Genomic DNA, 23,198 nt, shown 5'->3' with positions numbered 1-23,198 from the left:
TTATAAACTCTTATCCTTCTGGAACCATAAAACCCAAGTAAACTCTTTCTTTTTTAAGTTACCTCTGTCATAGTGTCTTATCACAACAACAGAAAAAGAAAATAATACACTTAGGTCGCTTTTTTTAAGGTGTTTTATCACAGCAACTGGAAAAGAAACTAAGACACTTGGTCACAGGTCTTCCTTTATCATCCTGGAAGACAGAATGTAAGACTGGCTAAGATCTTTGCCTCTTTGTATTCATAGCATTATGTATTCCCCTATATTCTTAACATCACTGGGCCCATGACTTGTTTCCAACCAACAGAATACAGTAAAAATCATATCACTTCCATAATGATGCTATATAAGATTGCAACTATCATACCACTGGCTCTTTTTTCCTAGCTTTGATGAAAAAGGTGGCCCTGTTGAATTGACATCTCTCTGTCCCAAAATGTGTGGTATCATCAGCAAGAGAGCCTTATCTTGTTTTCAAGGACAACCAAGGAAAATGGCAATATCTTATCTTGCTAGGGGTGCCTCTGGGGACTTCTTTATCAACAGTCATAAAGAGGTAGCCGATGCCTGGCACTGAGATTTCCTGGCACCATGTCTTCTAGGAACAGCTTAGCTTTGTTTGTCCACATGTGATTCCTCTGTTTATTTTCCCTCTTAAAAGTACTTTCATTAACCCACAAACTAGTGGAGTGTTGTTATAAAGTATAGTAAAACCTTAGTTCAGTTTAACTTACCTGTTTCCCTTATTTTTCCCATCTCTACTTAAATCTCTGCTTGACATATTCTCCTAGCCTGGTTTTTTTTTTTTTTTTTGCATATCTCATGTGTTGCTTTTATATTTATTTTATTTATTTTATTTTTTTATTTTAGGTTTGCAAGATTCCAGGTTGCCATGCAGTATCTTCATGCTTCCTCCATTTTGGATAAAACTTCTCCTTTCTCCTCATTTCCCCATCCCTATCACTCCTCCCTGATTGAAACCTTCTCCCACACCCCACTCCCATATTCCCCTTCTCTAGCTTTGTTGCACCTATATTCTACTAACTCTTCTTACTAAATATATTTCCTATGTCAGTGGCCCATTTCAAGGTTCATAGCTTCCACATATATGCTACATAAAACAAACAAACAACCACATATGATTTGAAGCTAAAAGCATCTCTTATGACATATAACATGTAGTGCTTGTTTTGTGGGGATGGGATGACTTCAGGCTGTATAACTTGTTTTCATTTCCACTCATTTACCTACAATTTATTATTTATACCTGAGCTATATTTCATTATATATATGAACTATATTTCATTAACCAATCAAAAATCTATAGGCATCTAGATTGATTGCATTTCCTAGCTATTGTAAATACAGAAGCAATGAAAATGGATGTACAAGTATCTCAAAAACATTTGGGGTATGCCCGGGGTATTATAGCTGGGTCATATTGAAATTTTATTTCTTATTGTTTGCTTTTGAGAAACCTCAATATGTATTTCTAGAATGACAATACTAGTTTACACTGCCACCAGCAGTGTATAAGAGGCCCACTTGCACCAATATCTGAGACAAAGTTTGTTGTCACATTCTATGTTAGTGGGAGTCAAATGAACTTTTAAGTAGTTTAAATCTGTGATTCCCTAATGAAATAGTAAGAAAATAGAAAGCTTTGAAGACTGTTTCCTCACCATTTGCACTTCTTTCGAAAACTTTCTAACAACCCTCTTTTTAATTAGGCTCCTTGTTTTCTTGATATTCAGGTTTTCTTAGTATCATATATATGTATATGAACTTTCTAAATAGGACTCTAACAGCACAGGAAATAAGACCAACAACTGACAAAGTGGATCTCATGATATGAAAAAGCCTCAGTAGAGCAAAAGGAATTGTCAATGGAGGAGGGGGACAGCAAACAGATTTTGAGAAAATATTTTCGAGCCCTACATCAGACAGAGGGATATGTGTATATGTATAGTTTAGATACTAACCCTCTGTCAGATCATTGGATATGTGTGTGTGTGTGTGTTTGTGTGTGTGTGTGTGTGTGTATACATATATGTGTGTATGTGTATGGCATCTGATATATATACATACACACACACACACACACACACATACATGTACAGCTAGAAAATGTTTTCTCTCTTTATACTTGCTTGTCTCTGCCTCTTCCCTTTGCTGTACAGAGAAGTTTTAGTATCATGAGATCCACTTTGTCAGTTGTTGGTCTTATTTCCTGTGCTGTTAGAGTCCTATTTAGAATGACCTTACCTGTGCTTTTAAAGTATGGTGTACCCTCTACTTTTTCCTCAAGCAGATTTAGAGTACCCAGTCTCATAATTGAGGGCTTTGATTCACTTGCAGGTGAGTTTTGTGTAAAGTGAGAGGTAAGGATCAACTTCATTTTTCTGTATGTTGAAATCCATCGTTCCTACCACCATTTGTGAGAGTCAGAAGCTCTGACACCCTGATTTAGCACACAAAAGTAATTTTTGTGATAAAATAAGATAAAACAAAAATTAATACAGCAGAATTGAACAAAACCAACCAACAGAAGGAAAAAAAAAAGAGGAGGCACAAGAGACAGAGATCCACTCTTTGCACATTCAGGAATCCCATAAAAACACTAAACCACAGTACAAGCAAGGGATATTTAGGGTAAAAAGAGAAACAATGCTTAAATAATATGATAAAATAAAATAAAATAAAAGCAATAAAATATCTTTTTAAAGGGAGGAAGGAAAAGCCCCGACATGATGTTGTGAGACAAAGAACCTCCGAAGAAGCTGCTGAGTTTGTTTTCTATTGGCCATCTACTGCTAGACATGTAGCCTGCCCTTGAGAGTAGTTTGTTTTCCCAGTGAGACAATGTTGGAAAAAAGTAAGATTTTATTTGCAAGTGTTTATCAGTTGGAGAAACCTTCTGAGTTAGGGATAGGAGCATGTGTTCACTTCTCTGCTCACTTCGAGGACCCCATCTGGGTCAACCCTGCGCAAGCCCTGTGCATGCTGCCTTTGTTTCTGTACCTTCATATGTAGCACAGGAAAATCTTAACCTAACTTCTGACATTCACAGAAATAAGACAGTAAATTTGTATCTCAAGCTACTAATATTTACTGATGTGTTATAGGGACAATAGAAAGAGAATTCAGTTATGTTGTTTGTTTATTGACATCTAAGATGAGCAATGAGCGTCTTTGTCCAATGTCTCCTTTACTCCCAAGAACAGATGTACTACATACATCAGCTCCCTTGACCAGAGTCAATGAATACATATGCTCATACTGAGTGCTGTTTGAAAGGAAAGCAGTCCTTGACTCCATCTATTGTTCCATCTACTCTCCCATCCCTTACTGCATATATTGTCTGATGAGTTGCAATGATCTTTGAAAATATTTTATTTAGGGTGTGTGTGTGTGTGTGTGTGTGTGTGTACTGAGGTACATGTGTGAGGGTCAGAGGACAACTTTTGTGACCTGGTTCTTGTCTTTCACCTTGTTGAGGCATCTTGTGTGCGCTCAACTGGCCAGGAAGAACTGCAACAGGATCCTTATGCACACGTTTATTCAGTCCTGTTTCTTCTTTCTCTATATCTCCCTTGTTTATATCTCCCTTGTTTATATCTCCCTTGTTTATATCTCTCTTGTTTATATCTCCCTTGTTTATATCCCCCCGAACCCTGGGCCTCTCACTCTTTTATACTCAGTTCCCATCCACGCACAGCAGGCCACGCCACTTCACCAGGTATGCAGCTTCAACTAATCAGGGCAGCAGGGGCATATCTCCATCAAAATGGATTCACCGGTATCCTGGTACACCTGCGCAGCTCTCAAGATATTTGTGGCTTATATGAGGAAGTCAGGTGCAAGTCATACGACTTAGCTGCAGTCCCTGGTGCCTTTGGGACTGCCGCCACACCCGCTCCTCACAGAAGCACTTCTTGTTTCTGCTGCTGCACCATGTATTCAGGGCTGGCTGGCATGCAAAATTTTGGAAAACTGTTTCTAACTCCTACCTCTGCATCTGACTCTGTTATATGAGTTCCACGGGTTGAACTTGGGTCTCCATATTAGTGCAGTGCATGCCTTTATCCATTTAGCCATCTCTCCAGTGTCCTGTGCTCTGATCATTAGCCTCCAATCTTATATTCATATTTCCATTACTCCTTGTTAGAATTCGAGCCTATTAGTCAAGAATTGCTTGAATTCAGAGAAAAGAAAATCATTTATTCAAGCCCATATAATTAAAGAGAATTTGGGGACAAATGTGGCAAACAGGTCTTAGAAGGTGTAATCACAAGGCAATAGTGTTTTTACATCATTGTCCATTCACAACACCTCCCTGGGTCTAATTCTAACAACAGAAAGAGCCTTAAGAAGGGCTCCAAAATGTATTAAACAGGTTCATAATATTCTCCACTCATTAGTACATTTGCAATCACAACAATTTGTACTGTATAATACAGTGTTCAATTGTGATATTATGGTTAAACTCCACAAAAGTTCTCATTTGTCCTGTTTAGAGCCTGGGAAACCTGCAAAGCATTAAGGAACATCATAGATGATACTTTCTTTGTCTTCCAACATTCTTTTCTAGCTTTAGATTCATTGAAAGTGTCATAAGGCTGGCCAAAGTGGTGACATAAAAGATAGAAAGTTCTCACTTGGTTGGTACTGGTGTAACTAAGCACTGGTTTCCTCTATCCATTGATGAGAATCATCATTGGTTGTTGTGGGTGCTTTTTGTGGATTCCTGGATGACTTTTCTGTTGAGAAGCTGCACTTGTAGCGTCGTTAGGTCAGACCAAACCTATGGGTTGCTACACTAGAGTATCTCAGCTTTCATATATTTCTTCTAAGGTCATCTGACCCCCTAAAATTAGCGGCTAAGCTATCAGGAAGCCTTCATAAAATGGTCAGATCCCACACTGACACTGTGACTTCTATTACTTGCCCCAGGTATCACACCACAATGGAAGGTCATACATTTCACAAATGTATCCTCTGCTCTCTGGGCATTTGGTGCTTCAAATGTCTCTCCCTGTTGCCTGTGTTGGGTTTTTTAGAAAGACAAAAAGATAGACTGCAAAGAGAGTAAAGGGTTAATGATAAAAATTCTGGTTTTCAATATCCTTAGTTAATGTCTCATAGCACCCTCCCTTCGCCTGTGGAGATGAGTAGTGTCTATTGGCGTGGGGTCCCACTAAAGCTGTCTAAATCCATTTGATATCCTTTAACACATGAACACATGTGGATCTGATTGTCTTTTTTTTCCCTAAGATTGGGTTAAGAATCCTAAGGGATCTGAAACACAGTGGAGTTAATTCTTCTTGTCTGGCAGGTGATGATTAAGTACCTACCGATGAGAGAAAACAGAGGTAAAAACTCTTCCCTTGAATGATGATAGATATCACACTGAGAAATTTGACATCAATTATCTTATTTCTAATGGAGCAGTGAAGACGAAGCACCCAGGAATGACAGAATGAGAATTGTTCAGAGACTCAGGCTATCTGCATCCTGTACTCAGGTGTCCTGCCTTCTAGCTCTCTTAGCTGCTGGAGAGAGGAAATCTGATTGGTTGATTCCAACATTCACATCCAATCAGCTGGTCCCACAGGATGCATACCCAGGATCTTTTGCCAAATACTGAGTTCTTTGGGAGCAAGTTGGGACATAATAGGCTAAGTAGAGTAGATGAGTCTGACTTTGCTGCCACACTCAGGAATCCCAGTAATTTATGTGAATGTTTGCTTTTTAATAGACTATAATTTGAAATTAAATAAAATGGCATTCCAAAGTTTTATTTATATATTAGAATTGAATAACTATTTTAGAATCTACTTGTATATGCACAGTTCTAACTAGCTATTGTTTGATGATTTCATACACATAGACACACACACACACACACACACACACACACATGGATCCTGGGGATTCATCCTCTAGGAGCGGCTGATTGTATGTGAATATTGGAATCAGACAATCAGATTTCCTCTCCCCACCATTAGGATGAGAACATGTTGATAAAACATGCTTTCCTTTCCAACTTCAGGTCCTCTTTTCTTTTTCAACCCCAGGACCTATTTAGTACTGCCAGTATGTGCATGGTATAGTGCCACCTACTGCAGTGCCCTCTCAAAGTAGCATCCTTGAAGGAAACTGACTTTCCATCTGCCTGCCATCAATCAACTACCAATAGCTCCTCAGCTAGGGGTAGGATTTCATGAGCCACCTAGATCATCCATGCTGATATTTTGGCTGGCTTGATCATCTGCAGGTCTTGCACATGTAGTCACAGCTACTATGAGATCATGTGTACAGAAACCTTCTAAGTCCAGAAGGTACCATTTAGCTGCAATCGTCCAACACTTCTGGTTCTTACAAGATTTATGCCCTCTCTTCTGTAATTATTCCTGAGCTCAGGAAATAATACCCAGAGATCAGTGTCTCTCTCAACCCTTATTAGACTGTCTTGTATTCTCTGTTCATTGACCAGTTGAGAGTCTCTGTGTTAATCGCCATCTACTGCAAAAAGAAGCTTCTCTAATAAGGGTTGAGAAAGACACTGATCTCTGGGTATTATTTCATTATTTGTATGCATATGTATATATGTGTTGACATGTGTGTGGGTGCTCTTGTGGGTAAAGGTACATATGCATGTGTTCTGTGAATGTGTGTGTAAGTCAAGTGTCCTCAAGAACTCTTTTCTTTTCTTTCCTTCCTTCCTCTCTCTCTCTCTCTCTCTCTCTTTCTTTCTTTCTTTCTGAGATAATGTCTCTTTTGTTGGCCTGAAAGTCTCCAAGTAGCCTAGGCTATATGGCCAGTGAACCTCAGGACTCTCTCTCCTTCCCCAGTGCTAGGATTGTATGCATGTGCCTCCAGCCTGCTAGAGAGAGAGGGGGGGGGAGAGGGGGAGGAATGCAGAGATAGACAGAGACAGAGATAGAGACAGAAAGAGAGATTACTGGAGTTTCAACTCAGGTCTTTATGCTTGTTCATCAAACACATTATTGCCTAAGCTGTCTGCTCATCCCTATATTTCTTATCTGTAAAATGTGTAATTTTTTCCTTTGACCAATAAGTGAAAACTAAGCTGTAGTCATTTCCTTCTTTTTGTGTTGCTTTCTGCCCATTTGCTTTTTTAAAAATATTTTATTAGATATTTCTTTTATATACATTTCAAATGTCAAATGCTATCCTGAAAGTTCCCTATACCCTCCCCCCGCCCTCCTCCCCTACCCACCCACTCCCACTTCTTAGCCCTGGCATTCCCCTGTACTGGGGCATATAAAGTTTGCAATACCAAGGGGCCTCTCTTCCCAATAATTGCTGACTAGGCCATCTTCTGTTACATATGCAGCTAGAGACACGAGCTCTGGGGGTACTGGTTAGTTCATAATGTTGTTCCACCTATAGGGTTGCAGACCCCTTCAGCTCCTTGGGTGCTTTCTCTAGCTTCCCCATTGGGGGCCCTGTGTCCACTTGTGTATTTGCCAGGCATTGGCATAGCCTCATACGAGACAGCTATGCCAGGGTCCCTTCATCAAAATCTTGCTGCCATATGCAATAGTGTCTGGGTTTGGTGGTTGATTAAGGGATGGATCCCTAGGTGGGGTAGTCTCTGGATAGTCCATCCTTTTATCTTAGCTCCAAACTTTGTCTCTGGAAGACCAATGGGTGGATACTTCGTTCCTTCTTAGAATAGGGAACAAAATGCTCATTTGCTTTTTATCTGCTATCCCTGAAATATACACCCCTTATACTTTCAGCATGTTACCACCATGCATTCTGATACAGAGAACATTTTTGTCTACAATTCCTTAAAAGAGGAAGTCAGAATTCCTTTGTGAAACAAAGCTAGGATGCACTGGCTAGGTTATAATGTTTTGTTTTGCTTTCCTTAAACCACCAATCCTGACCTAATGATCCCCAATGGCTCCGCCCAACAGCCCCCAGTAATACATAATCCTTTCTCACACCCACTGAAACCTGGCTTGATTATATACTGCTGTTTTGCCTACTGCAGTTACTGGGCACTCCGCCAGCCAGAAAATCTGAGGAATTGTAGGAGTTATCAGGCCGTCAGTGCTGTGCTATCCACCTGTCAGTATCATCAGCATCACTGTGCTATCCACCTGTCAGTATTATCAGCATCCTTAGTGTGCTGCTTCTTCCTGGAGTTGTAAGATCTAGATCCTCTTCTCATTGTGACCACCCCTCTCTTCCCCACCACACTCTCTAGCTCAAGGGACATACATTCATCACCTAGGAGGCAGTAGATCAGTCTGACCATGCAGAGCAAGTGCTGCCCCACAGTTGCATGAGTGTGAAAAATGCAATTTGCAGTGGTTTCTCCATGAGAACAGAATTCACCTTACTCATTTGGTCAATAAATAACAAAGACAGGTAATTCATTGAACCCTAATGTAGAAATAGTCAACTCTTCTTTGGCACAATAGCAAGTGGTTTTTATTTACGATATTAAAAGAACACAAAAAAGGAAGAGAATATTATAACCCGTAATATGATTTTTCTTCGAGGGTTTGGGTTGCTTGGAGGAAATTAAATGAGCCATTTTAGTCCTTGTTCTGCTCTAGCTGTGAGGTGCTTCCTGCTGTGAACACTATTTCCCAATTGTTGCCTGTCAGAAATACTTAGCAGCTCTGGTCCTGGGCATTTCAAGAACTGAGTTGTGCAGTATGAGGAACAATGGTTGGCAGTGTTACCATTTTAAAGTAAACAACCTTCAGCGATGTTTCTCTTCCATGAAGCTTTTTCTGAGAACACATTTCATGCATTGAGAGAATGTTTCAAAATATCTCCCCTCAAAGAAATCAACAGAAATTTTCAAGCAGCAGAGAAAAGTAAGCTATAGGAAAATCAGAAAGAGAGAATCAATTTTCAGAACCAGGAACTGTCTCGAGGCTGACTGAGTTCAGTGCTTCTAAAATCATTCTTCCGTCAGCAAGTTTGATTCTGAGGCTCCATTTCTTGGCCATACAAATCAGATGGCTGGTGAGGACTGCCTAGGAAGCTGTCAATTGGATGGTTTGTTGCACTCAGGAAACACTTGATTGGGGGTTTGTGCTCTGAAGCCCTCTTCTGAGTTATTTCATTTACTCTGCCCTGGAAGCCCGAGGAACATTTGCCAACAAACCACACTCATTTCCTCTTAAAAGAAAACTTGTCCCTCTTTACTTCTGTGCTTTGCACGTTAGGTAAATCTGTTTGTTTTTCTCTCTTACAGGAGCTGCAAAGAATCGATTCTGCTCACTGTCATTCAGCCCTATCCAGTAAGTGTTGTGTGAGAAAAAGTGCCATTCATTGTGCTTGCGCTTCTGGTCTCCTGAAAGCCACCAGGATGAATAACAGTGGAGACAAATAGCATGTGTTCACAATGCAAGCTTAAACAATCTTGATCATTTCTATTGTGTTCTGTGTTACTAAAACCATTCATTGGCGTGAAAAGTACCACACTCCCTAAATATCCTGAAAGACAATCAACTCTGCAGGCCTGTGAGCATTTCACATCTGCAAACTAATACAAAACCTAAGACTTTCTTGTTTGCCAGCTTTCGAATCACAAGTCTCATGGGAATATCTAATTACAGGAAGTTGTGTGAAAGTTTTATTCTTGTCCCCATCTAATTATTTTGGTAGAGAGCTGGGTAATTAAGCCCATTTCAAAGGAGGGATGAGAGAAATGCCATAGTCAGAATTTGAGTTCAGATACCTTGGTTAAGAGAGAGAAACTGATTACAATCCTACTGTTTCATTTCTTATGTTTCTGTTTCTCTATGACTCGGTTTCATGTATCTCAGGCTGGTGGTCTAAGCTCACTATATAGTCAAAGGATGACCCTGTACTTCTGATCCTTCTATGTGCACCTCTAGTGATAGGATTACAGGCATTCATCACAACATTTAGTTTATAAAGTACTGAGAATTGAACCTGGGGTCTTGCCCTGTTCTAGGCTAGCACACTACCAACGGAGCTACACCCTCAAACCCAATTCAAATCCAATTCTTTAAAAAAAAATCATAATTTTCATGGTATGCAATTCATTCCTTTTACATGTGAATTCAAAGATCTTTGCAAAGCAGTGAAGAATGCAATCACCACCATAGTCCAGTTTCAAAATGTTCCATCACCCCACTTATAATCCCTGATTTTCACTTCACTTCCAGTTAATCCATGTTCCTACCATCCAGCCCAGGCAACTGCTAACTTCTCTGTTTCTATAGGCTTCTTATTACTTGAAAATGTCTTTACATCCAGTATCTGGTTGGGCTTTTTGTAGACAGGCAGAGAATCTAACCAGCATAGCTTCCATGCATGATCTTCATAGAGTAATATGTATATTCCAAGTACAGTGTGACGCTGGGTGCTGTTTTGACTCCCATCTCTCAAATTTACATTCTTTTCCCTGAATTTTCTCTCTTTACTTTGCAATATCTTTAAAATGTATAAGAACTTTTTTATTAATCATTGTATTTGTTCACATTTCAAATGTTATCTCCCTTCCCAGTCTCCTCACCATGAACCCACCACCCCATACCCCTCCCCTTTGACTCTAAGAGGGTGCTCCCCTACCCACTCACCTACTCCCACCTCACCCCTTTAGCATCCCCCTTCTCTGGGGCATCACTCCTTCTCAGGACCAAGCACCTCCCCTCCCACTGATTCCAGATGAGGCAGTCCCCTGATACATATGTAGCAGGAGCCATGGACTCACCCATGTATATTCTTTGGTTGGTGGTTCAGTCCCTGGGAGCTCTGTGAGGTCCAGTTGATGCTGTTGTTCTTCAGCTACTTCAGCCCTTCTCCTAACTCTTCCAATGGGGTCCCTGGGCTCTGTCCAATGCTTGGCTGTGAGTATCTGCATCTGTCTTAGTCAATTGCTCACAGAGCCTCTCAGAGAACAGCCATAATAGCTCCTATCTACAAGCACATCTTGGCATCAACAATAGTGCCAGGGTTTGGTGTCTGCTGATAGAATGGATCACATGGTGGGATAGTCTCTGGATGGCCTTTCCTTCAGCCTCTGCTCCATTTCGTCTCTACATTTCCTTTAAACAGGGACAATTCTGGGTTAAAAATTTTTAGATGGGTGGTTGACCCCGACCCATACAAGGGCTTGGGGCATGTCTATCTACTATAGGTGGTCTCTTCAGGTTCTATCTCCCTGCTGTTGGGTATTTCAGCTAATGTCATCCCATAGTATATTGACTAACAAAAAGAAGTAAATATTGGTTAAAACTGTGTTCATAATTGCTTTGCACTATCCCATCCACCTGAAACTCCAGCCACCAGAGTAAGCAAGCCACTATGTTGCCAACTCTCATTAGGTAGACTTCTTGGAGGCTTTTCATGTTTTTATCATCAAGACAGCAGTTTAAAATTTTGAGGCCTTTCAATCTTTTCTTTTATATGTACGGATGGTTTTTTTGTATACCATGTGTATGTATGCAGTGCTTATGGAGGCTAGAAGAGGGCATCAGATCTCCTGGAACTAGAGTTGGAGATAGTTGTTTGTTAAGGTTTGGTCTGCTGCTATGTATTGTAATGTTAAATTCTGTACCTGAAAGTCTAGGCCTAGAGTGAATTCTTATATTTATAAGGTTTTGTTGTGCAAACCTTGTTCCTTGACTTAAAACTATTGGTTGAATAAAATTGGCTACATCCAATTACAAGAGAGATTAGAGGGAGGGGGAGGGGCTGAGTTACCTGATTGGGGGTGGAGAAGAAGGACACCATGTGAGCAAAGTCCCTGGGAGACAATTGAAAGGACAAAGGTTTACTTTGGCTGGCAATTTCAGAGGTTTCTGTATACAGGCCTCAGCTCCATTGGTTCTGGGCACATGGTTGGACAAAGTATCATGGCAGGGGTCATGGGGACAGATGAAGAAACTGTTAACCTCATGACAAACTGGAAGTAAACAGAGAGAAGGGTCTGGAAAGCAGGTCAAGCCTTCAAAGGCACTTTCCTAGGGTTTTCCTTTTGCTGAGGCAAAAACAACTTAAAGGAAGAAGGCTTTGTCTCAACTCACAGTTTGAAGAAACAGTCCATCATGGTGTCAGGAGCTCAAGACAAGTGGCCTTACTGTATTCACAGACAGAAAGTAGAGCAAGATGGAGGCTCACCTAACTTTCACCTCTGTCTCTTTTTATTCAGTCCAGGACCACAATTCATGGTATGATATTGCCCACAGGCCAGGTGAGTCTTCACACCTCAGTGACCCTAGTTTGACTCCTAGGTGCCTCCTGAGCCTGTCAAGTTAACAAGCCATATTAAGCATCATATCCAGTGACACATTTCCTCCACTGATTGCCTAAGTTTCTATCACATCCTCAAGCAGCACTATTAGGTTAGGACCAAGTGTTCAAAACATGATCCTGTAAGGAAATTTCATATTAAAACCATAACATGGACAAATCATGCTGTGTTTTCAATGAAACTGAGTAACATCACTATTTCTAAAATCATATCAAATGATACACATCTCAAAAGTCAGTTCTGATAAATGTACCTTTTTACTGAGGCAAGGAGTTGTGTAGATTATTCTAGAAATATACAGTAGGTTACTAAATTGAAAAACCAGAATTCACAGAGAACTCAAAGTTGAGTATATGGTACCTTGACTGAGTTGAACATTTTACTGCCAAACAATGCTAGAGAAGTCATGCATTACTATGTTGAGACATCTCAGCCTGTGAGTCATGTCTCTTCTGGTGTCTTTATTGCAGCCACTCTACTTGTACTAAACTCATTGTGCCAGTGTAAATACTGCTGCTCAGAATCATTAAGGAAGACTAATGTTTCTCCTTCAGCTAAAAAATGGCATCTCAAAAGCAAATCAACTCACCACCGTATGATTTGCTCGTTAATCATCACTAAACTTGGCCTATAATTACACAGACACTGATGAGAACACACCATTGTCACATTGCTCCAGCACTGCAGTATGGCATCTAAATCTCACACAGTGCTTGCTTGCTGAACATTGGCACTCATTCAGAGTCCTTTTGGAGTTTTGTTTTCTTTATTAAGACGTCAGCCATTCTCGTTAAAATGGCTTGTGTAAGTGGATGAATACGAAGCTTCTGAACAAAAATCATCCATCTATCAAATCTTCTAAGATACAGCTCAAGGTTCTGATAGGTGTAGAAAGGTATGCAGGGGACTGTTAGGAACACATCATCTAGCACGGTGCTGCCAACCTTCATTCAAGAGCCAGGAAGGGTGTTCCAGAAGGATTGCAAGCTGAGGGAAGCCTGACCTGCATTTCTAATTTCAGGTCCTGGGAATTTATAGCAAAACCTTGTCTCAAAAAGAAATAAACGTGGTATTCTCCCAGTGTCAATCCAAAATATCTACCCCCAAACATACATATTTGTCATTGCATATTCTTAACAATGATTTTGTATTATAATAAAATATTCATGCATTATATACAGTATACTATTTTCAACTGTACAATTCACCAGTATTAAGTACATCCAAGATGTGGTTTTTTATTGGATATTTTCTTTATTTACATTTAGATGGTATCCCCTTTCCTGATTCCCTCTCTGAAAAACACCCTCCCTGGATCCCCTTCCCCCTCCCCCTGCTCACCAACACACCCACTCCAGCTTTCTGGCCCTGGATTTCCCCATACCAGGGCATACAGCTTTCATAGGACAAAGGGCCTCTCCTCCCATTGATGTCTCACTAGGCCATGCTCTGCTGCATATGCAGCTGGAACCATGAGTCCCACCAAGTGTACTCTTTGGTTGGTGGTTTAGTCTCTGGGAACTCTAGGGGTACTGGCTAGTTCATATTGTTGTTCCTCCTATAGGGTTGCAGACTCCTTCAGCTCCTTGGGTCCTTTCTCTAGCTCCTTCATTGGGGACCCTGTGTTCAGTCCAATGACATCCAAGATGTATTAAGCATCACTGTTATCTTGTAAAAATGTCTCATCACTCCTAAAGGAAATCCTATATCTAGTAAACCTTCATTCCTCCTTTTTCTTCTGTCCCTTCTCCAAACTTTCTGTCTCTGTTTTCACTGTTGTTTCACAGAAGTATAATATTTGTTCTGATCCTTTTATTAAGTACCATGTTTTCAAGATTATAGCATCAATCAGTACTTTCTTTTTATGACTGAATGATATTCTTGTTTATGGACATAGCACATTTTATACGTGTGTGTGTGTGTGTGTGTGTGTGTGTGTGTGTCCACTCTATCATTTTAAATAACATAATTGATTTCCAGAATGTGTGTATTTGGTAAGGTTGAGAATATTTTAAATTTTTTTGTTATTTAACTTTAAAAAGAGAATTATGGGTCAAAGTGCACTTTTCTGAAGAGGTCATAATCAATGGCCAAGTGTCGGTGAGTTTTCAAGTTGTCAGTGTTGTTATACAGAAAAGCATTGAGGCAGGGGCATTTTGCTCACATCAAGTGAGAATGTTCATTCTGGATATGCTTCTTGTCTTTCGTGAGGGAGTCAAATCTCAAGACTGAAAGGGGTTTGCCTTACCATGATCAATGGCTTTGCAGCCATGATTTTAATGTAATATATATCAGGTTAAGTTTTATGGAGATTCAAGGATCAGTTACTACAGTGTTTTGTACAAAAGTGTCAATGCCTGCAGACTAAGGTGCATGCAAATACGCCTGCACCCTAGACAGCTGAAAATATTTGACCATTGTAGATCACAAACAAGTAATCATTTGATTATCTGTTAAATCCAATGGAGCATGAAGGTTTCTTTCATTTTCTAATCAGTGATGGTGTCAATAGACGGGAGGGAGATCTCTTATCTTTAAGTTTCACTAAAAAATTATACCAGGATGATTTTTAGATTAATTGAATTGACTAAGGCCATGTAGGAAGAATCCCCCTTCTTCCCAGCACCCTTCTAAGTAGATGCTTCTATTGCATTTACAATTTTTGTGGAAGAGCTGTGCCATTCAGCTTTTAATTTCCAGAAGAACAGGGAAGAAGTCCAGATACAATGCACAAGTATGATAAGGAAGACCATGAAGTCAGGAATTCAACTCTAAATTGGAAGTCAAAGACTCCTCCCTACTCTGCACAGTAAGATCTAAGATCACAGATTACAGGCATGAAGCTGAAGGCCAGGTTATAGAAACATACAGAAAAGAAATCTCTACCTACTTCTGCATTGTGTTCAGAGCTCTCCATTCAAAGCGAGATTTAAGATCTTCGGAATTGCGAATAGAAAGAACATGGGACATGCTCTGCTTCTGGTCTGCTCACTAAATCAGAGTGACTAATTTCCAGTCATGACAGAGTTTCAATCACATTCATAATTTGTATTTTGTCCTTGAATTGGACATGCACAGAATATTTTACCTTTTAGCAACAATGTGGCATACCTTTGAGGATAAAGATGAAAAATAACTGTCACAAGGTTTGTATTAGAATGCCAGTAATCCAATAAAAATCTTTCTGTTTCCTCTAGTCTCCCAAATCAGCATTTATCAGTGCTGCTAAAAAGGCAAGATTGAAGTCCAATCCAGTCAAAGTGCGCTTTTCCGAAGAGGTCATAATCAATGGCCAAGTGTCGGTAAGTTTTCAAGTTGACAGTGTTGTTATACAGAAAAGCACTGAGGCAGGGGCATTTTGCTCACATCAAGCGAGAATGTTCATTCTGGATATGCTTCTTGTCTTTCGTGAGGGAGTCAAATCTCAGGACTGAAAGGGGTTTGCCTTACCACCTCCTTGCCTCTCAGTTCTAACACAGCCAGAGTAGGATCTAACCCAGTGACTCCTATGACAGTTGTTGCATGGCATTCACTGCTTTGATCTAGGAGCACTAACTTTGCCTCATTTATATTTGGGAAAATCAGCTTCCTTTGGAATTTCTACTTCTTGTGGAATTAAACATGGTTCCACAGTATAATCTTTTATATATTGTGTGAAAAGACTTATGTTTCCCTTGTGTGTGTCTGTGCGTATGTGTCTCTGTGTGTATTAAAGTAGTTAAAAGTACATATTTTGTATATTAAGCTAGGACTGAAGAATGAACCCACTGAGTACCTATAAAAAGGTCTTCAGCATAGATAATGCAAAAATCAAGACAATATTTCATTTTCAACATTCCAAAGAAGAGAAGAGTAGGTACTCTTTTCATTTTTGTTTTTTAGTTTCAGTTTTAGGAAGTCTTTACCTAGAGTACAAATAGTTTTGAAGACCTTGGGCATACCAAATTTTTGTTGTTGAAGGTTATTGGCTCTGATGGGTGCCTTTTTATTGTTGTTGTTGTTGTTGTTAATGAATCTATAAGGATAGACCTTTACCTGTGATCTCTTTGTTAGGGATCATAAACTCTTTCCTGAAGTCAGCTGTGGATCTGGATTGAAAGCTGTGGATATGCGTATCCTGGGCAAGGAACTTATTAGTCTTATCATTAGCCCAACCTAGGGCTGTTCAACTTAGGGGCCAAAAAATTGACATGTGTGATAATTGTCTTTCAGTTGTGGTTAAATAACAAGCGTAGATGGATTCAAGGAGAAAGGATCTTCATGGTAGCAGTGTATTAAGTCCATATTCCTTGGCTCTTTATTCTTGGCCTGTAGTGAGGCAAAATATAATGGCAGCAGGAGCTTGTATAAGCAGAGGCTACTCAGCTTACAACATCCAATAAGTAGAGAGAAATTGATATAGAGATGGATAGGGAGAGGAAAGAAAGAGATATAGAAAATATGAGGGAGAGAAGAATAATCTGTGAACATGGGGACCTGATACTTTTCCTTTGTTATTCCATCTGAGCTCTTAAGTTATTGGTTGATACCCCTATATTCAGGACAGATTTCTCCCTCTGTCAATCATCTTTGAAAATGTCCTCACAGTATGCCTAGAAATATGGTTTACTAATCTCCTAGGTGGCTCTCAATCAAAACTAGTTGACAGTCAAGAGTAAGTACCATGGCAGGTCAATCTAACAAACTGTTGGGGCACTTGGGAGAAAGATCTGAGGTTGTCACTGTTAGTCTATGGGAATTTTGTACTACCATATGAACGTGATGCACTCTGCTCACTGAAATAGACCTCCATCAATCTAGGCACAGAGTGACCACATCTCACCAACTCAGAATCCTGTCCCAGTGGAGGAGTGGAAGATTCCAAGCATTTAAAAAAAACAAGTACATCACATCAAAAATTCATCAGAAAATTACCTTTCCACTCCAGGGCTTCTCAGCCTGTGACTGGGCATCTAAAGAGAGAATAATAGTCTAGAAACTGTAGTGATAGTGTCATTTCAACCCTGTTTATAACAGAGCTCATGTGAAGCAGCTGGACTGTGAGGATGCTGCTGCAGAGCCAGTGGTCTCCTGCAACCTCTTCTGCCTTGCCAGGATACTATCAAGATAGGACCTTCAGTTGTCCATCTGCCCCTCAGCCCATGAGACTTCATCTTTTCTAATATGTTCTTCTCAGTCACAACATGCCTTCTTTTCTGAATTTAAAGCCAAGCTTACTCAGTGAATCAGGCAGCAAGAAAGTCACAGAGGAAGTGTATGGCAGTAGAAATGAGAAGAAATTCAGAAAGAGAACTGGGCAGTGAACGTTAGGGGACTATTAATAAGATATGTAAGCTTTAAGTTTGCTCAGACTGGAAAACACATAAATATCAGAGCATGTGCTCTTCAGTTCCTTCATCTTCAAGCCAAAGGACATATGGCTTTGCTATTTCTAAGTCCCCAACCCTCATGACTCTGTGACACCAAATACATGGGTATGACACAATTCACTCCAAAGACTCATGGCTCTTACAAGGATGTATCTAATTCTCTCGTTCATCTCTTTCATCACCTCTCATGGTATCCAATTAAAGAAAACATCCTGAGGAATGCATTTCTCAGGTTGAGTCTTAGTCATATATTTCAAATTGGCATCACTGTTGGAGTTATTTCTAGATTGTGATGTTATGGGCTATTCATTATAGCCTAGACTTAGCACTTGACTTCTTTTTTGCGGTGCTGGGAATGCAATGCAGAGCCCACCAACATACCAGGTTGCTCGATAGGCTTTGTCAACTTGAAACAAACTAGAGACACCTGTGAAGAGGAAAATGCAGTTGAAGGATTACTTCCATCCTGTTGGCCTGTAAGCATGTCTCTGGGATTCTCATGATTGCTAATTGATGGAGGGTGGGGGAGGGCGCGGAACACTCTGAGCACTGCCATGTCTGAGCAGGTAGTCCTGAGTTGTGTGGGAATAGTAGCTGAATGTTAACCTGGAAAAATACTAGTAAGGTATATTCATCTGTGCTCTCTGCTTCAGTTCCTGTTTTCAGTTCCTGTTTCCAGGTCCTGCCTTGAATTCCTGCCCTAGCTTCCTCTAGGACTGTAACCTGTTAGCTAAAATAAACCCTTGCCTCTCCAGGTTCTTTTGGCCATGGTGTTTTGTTTTGTTTTGTTTTGGTTTTTGCACAACAACAACAAGCAGGCTAGGACATCAAGCAAATGCTCTACCATTAAGCTAAAAGTCTTGGCCCTATGTTTTTTCTCTTTTAGCACACGAGTGTGACTCTTATGTTTTCTTTTTGAGTTGAGAAACATTCCTAAATGGGTTACAAAGAGTTTCAGAAAAAATAACTTTACCCTTGAGCTTTTTCATGCTTGTGACTCATTTGCATGACCACCACCAGGGACCAGCAGTCTCCTGTCACACAGCATCATTGATGGTCCTCATTTTGTTCATTTAGTCCTGATCTGAAAAAGTCAGAGCTCTTGGATCCAAACACAGATGCTTGACTACAAAGGAATTATGTCTGTAATAATGTTTTCCGTTGGGGAAACTTGCTTTAAAGAAAAATGCATCTGACTTTTCTGATAAGCAAAATATCTTGTGCGTTATTTGTAGCTGGAAAACAATATTGGTATTAATACCTTGGTTCAGATACCACGAAAGGGATACCCGGTTGGCCTTTGAACTTTTCTTTGTTTATTCTTTATTCTATTGTGATAAGAATAAACAATAGATACATGTGGCTACTACCAAGAATGGAATTCTAATTTGACTGACCTTCACTTTTCTGTTGTTAAACAGGAAACTGTTAAAGACAATTCACTTCTTTTTATGCCAAATGTTTTGAAAGTCTATTTGGAAAACGGACAGACCAAATCCTTTCGTTTTGACTGCAGCACCTCCATCAAGGTAAGATGACACTCGAATCTCTGGGCCTGTACTCATTAGGTAAAATCAAACCAATACAGAATGCATAAACTAAGAGGGCTCTGTTCTTTTTGTCTCTATGAGTGCTACAAACAATATGGCATGCCGTCGATGAGGAAACACCAGGGCTAGCCATTTTACTGCACCTACAGATTAATTAAAATACCATGATTGTCAACAAGAAAGTTTGGCACCCCACCCAAAGCCAACAGGATTTCCCAGCAATGTCAGCCACCAAGAAGATTAGGATGTTAACTGTTAATTGAATATCTGCTACTTTGGTGTCCAGCAAAAACAAGGGGTAGAGTAATGAAAAGATAATATTTACTTTTGGTTGTTGTAACCAATTGTTCAAGATTGCTACATAACAAGTCAGAACTGAAGTGTGTTTCTCAGGAGGGGGTGAAAGTAAGTGCTACCATGCAATCCCAGGATTTTTGATCCACGGGTGAGTTTTACATAATAGGTTTGGTGGCAAAGCATATGCCCCCCCCCATGCTTCTTTCTTGGAAAAGAAAAGTGCATATTCTCCTCTTTTTATTCATTGTACAAAAGTATGTTCAGAAATTGATTGCTCCCTAATGTCTCATCAGCCTAAAATAGGCTTTCTTCAAATGGCACAGTCAGAAAGATTTTATGGAGGTAAAAATGTACCTACTGATGATCTGTACCATAATCTAGCAAGAGAATATCAAGTCTGTGTTTAAAATGTCTATCAATAGTCAACCATTAATTCTCCGTGTTTGAAAGGACTCAGAGTAGACCTCACCTGTGCAAATGGTTCTACAAAGCCCACTTGCTATGCATCTTACTGTCATAATAGCAGCAAGCAGCTGGGTTTAAATTGCCTTAAATACATGGTGATTCAGTTGGCAGTAGAAGGCACAATATTAGTAGATGGGTGTAGGAGCACTAAGTCATCCTTAATTGCCCCAGATGAAATACTAGTTCCCTTCATATAAGACTGCTACTTTGAAGTGGTGATGGCTGAGAAAATTGTCCCCCCCCCTTTTTTTTCCTATTCAATACAAATGTATGATGAGAGGATAATTTATCTAACAATTGATCAACTCCCTGGCGGGGGGCAGGGCCTCCACAAATTCTTTCTGGAAAGAACAAGAGAGAAATCATTTTAGATTTTGGGGACCACCTGATGTCTGTAAGAATTATTGGATTCTTTTCTTGCATCTGGGAAACAGACACAGAAATGGGGCATTGAGAGACCCTTAAGACCACCCTGGAAGTAGATGACCTTCTTGAGGAACACCCAGAACTCAACCATGTGCCCTCTCACACTCTAGTTACTTTCAGCAGAGGGTGAAATGCTAGATTCAACAAGGAAAGTCAGCCCATAGGCATGATCTAGGAGCAGTCATATACATATTGTTCAGTGTCCCCTCCCCATGGACACCTATGGGCAGAGTTTTAGTCTCCTGGAAATGATGTAGCAGTGCACATAGTGTATTACTAAGAAATGCCCCCTTTGTATTAGTGCCTATAGCTGACCAATTGGCTGGCTGGCCTTGGTGCCTTATCCCTCTAGTCATCAAGTTGATATTGCAAGGCCCAGGTCTACTTCTCTGCTACTGTTAGCATAAACTCTGTGCTATGGTCCAGGGCTTTAGCTCAAGTATAATGACTCCTGCCAGGCAGGCCACTGAAGACCTAAGGTTATTTCCTAAGAGTGAGATGGCAGAATCACATCTTTCTTTAGGTAAGGCTAATCCATTCCTACACACAGATTCTGTGAGCAAATGGGGATAACTATCTGAGCCACTGTTGCAGACCTTGGAACCCTTGTACACAAGTACATTTCTGCAAATCTCTGCCCAGAGAGACTTATTCTGTGTTCCCAGCTGCTTAGCTCCTTGCTGTTAGACCTCCTACCTCACTTAAAGACATGTGTTAAGACTTGAGTACATATCTTACCGGAAATCAATCGAAACTGAAGAAAAGGTCTATCATTCATTCCTCTGGGCCTCTTTATTATAGGAACTCACATTAGACTGAGTTTGATTTCCTAGCAGAGTACAGTTGACAAGGAGAAAACTAGGAGCTGTGCAAAGTGTTCACATCAAATTCAAGTTCTCTTATCATGTGCCTAACAGCCTTATTAGCACAGCAGACACTGGTTGTTGGACATAACAGAAAGAGTGCTTCAATGAAAGGAAGGTGACACCTGCTGAATTCAAGTTACCAGTGTTCTCATTACAGAGTTATGATAGGGAACAGCTATCAGAGTCATTTCCTACTGGCCCTGCTATTGGTTTAGAAAAATGTCACATAGAGTTCATACAGCCACACAAAGCCTGGGTTGTATTTCTCTTTCCTGGATGTTGTGAAAAAAATTATAAAGCAGGGAATCTTTTAGATCACATTCACCACAATCAAGGAATTTTTTTTGAACAATTATTCTTTGAGGGTGGGTTTGGTTGCTGTCCTGGATTTTGTTTTAATGGGTCCAAAAGGGCAATCAAGTAGACTCAAATAGCAGAACAGTCCATGGAAAACCTACTTCCTATATGAGAAGGTTTTTCCACCTTTGCAACTATTGAGATGTTGGAATACATGGTTCTTTGTTGTGACTGCCCAGTGCATTGTTAAGGCACTTAACAGTATCCCTACTCTCTAACCACTAATGACATCCCCAACCCTGCTGTGCCAACCAAAGACTATCTCCAAAAATGTCCAAATGTTGCCATAAGATACCATTTCCTCCCATTGAGAAACTATGCTCTACAGAACTTTAGGCATGTGACAAAAATTATCTTGAAGAGGGGTCATTTGCTAGTTTCAAATCTATGGAAAAGAAATGAAAGGCTGAGGAGATTCGCTGTGCATGGCAGTACAGCCTTTATTTGTGTAGTCAACATGTTCTGACTATAAATGTTTAATCCTATAAAAGATTACAGACAGAGTTTGCTCATTTCACCTTCCCCAGGGATGTAAAATGAACATGTACTGTTAAGGTGGTGCTCTCTGAGTAAATGGCATTATAATAAATGCTTTGTACATATGAACACATTTGATTCCTATATCCATTCCAAGGCAGGCATAATTATCATTTGCAGCTTACAGGTAGGGAAACTGAGACACTTACCGGTTGAATAGCTCCCCAGTGCTGTGAAGTTTATAAGCCTGAGAGCTGGGATTAGAAAGTAGACTTTCCTAGGAGAGGCAGTTACCATGCTCTCATGCAGACTAGGCAGGGCTCAGCACGGTCCTTGGGGGCAGGAGTAAAATGGCAGATATTTCAGGCCACATGGACTACGGCACAACTCTGTTCCTGCAGTGTATGGACGTTAAATCAACCATGGACAAGAGATGAATTAACTCGGTCTCAATAAACTTATATTTACAAAAATGAGTGGTGGACAAACCTGGTACGCAGGCCATACTTTACTGGTCCCTGTGGTAGAGCACTTCCAAAGCTAGTTTAATTGTTTGCTCATTTAGAGAAGAAGAGACTAAAATTAACTCCTTGTTCATATAAAAAAAAACTTTCTAATTTATAACATTACATGGGGACTGGTTAAGTACAGTGGCTGTTCTTCTAGAGGACTCAGCTTTGATTCTCAGCACCTACATAGTGGCTCACGACTGCTTGTAACTCCAGTTCCAGGGGATCCGATGCCCCCTTCTAGCCTCTTTGGGCACCAGGCATACAAATGCAGCATAGCACATATGAAGACAAATCACCTATATACATTTAAGAGGAAAAAAGAAGAATCTTATATGATCAATGAGTTCCTCTTCCATTACAGGATGTAAAGCCTAAATAAATTATGGTACACTCTAAAAAATAGAGTGGACAGTGTTGATTTTGATCTCTTCATGTCACTGTTTGTTCTGTAAGGATGTCATCTTAACCCTGCAAGAGAAGTTGTCTATCAAAGGCATTGAACACTTCTCCCTCATGCTGGAGCAGAGAATTGAAGGGGCTGGCACCAAGCTGCTCTTGCTTCATGAACAGGAGACACTCACTCAGGTCTGTGATGTACCCCC

The 23,198-nt window shown here is 40.2% G+C and overlaps 1 protein-coding gene across 13 annotated transcripts in view; it reads left to right on the top strand.

The window, feature by feature from the left end:
• The window catches only part of Frmpd4 (FERM and PDZ domain containing 4), a 1,105,936-nt gene that overhangs the window by 1,045,859 nt on the left and 36,879 nt on the right, over positions 1-23,198 (top strand). For all 13 annotated transcript variants that reach the window (NM_001369234.1, NM_001033330.4, NM_001359072.1 and 10 more), the window contains 4 exons: positions 9,248-9,293; positions 15,475-15,579; positions 19,068-19,175; positions 23,050-23,181. In NM_001369234.1, coding sequence (NP_001356163.1) covers positions 9,248-9,293; positions 15,475-15,579; positions 19,068-19,175; positions 23,050-23,181 — 391 coding nt within the window. The remainder of the gene's footprint in view (positions 1-9,247; positions 9,294-15,474; positions 15,580-19,067; positions 19,176-23,049; positions 23,182-23,198) is intronic.

This window comes from Mus musculus, chromosome X (assembly GCF_000001635.26).
Source record: "Mus musculus strain C57BL/6J chromosome X, GRCm38.p6 C57BL/6J".
Classification (NCBI taxonomy): domain Eukaryota; kingdom Metazoa; phylum Chordata; class Mammalia; order Rodentia; family Muridae; genus Mus; species Mus musculus.
The sequence above is the reverse complement of the archived record's forward strand: the minus strand, read 5'-3'. Positions and strand labels throughout refer to the sequence as shown.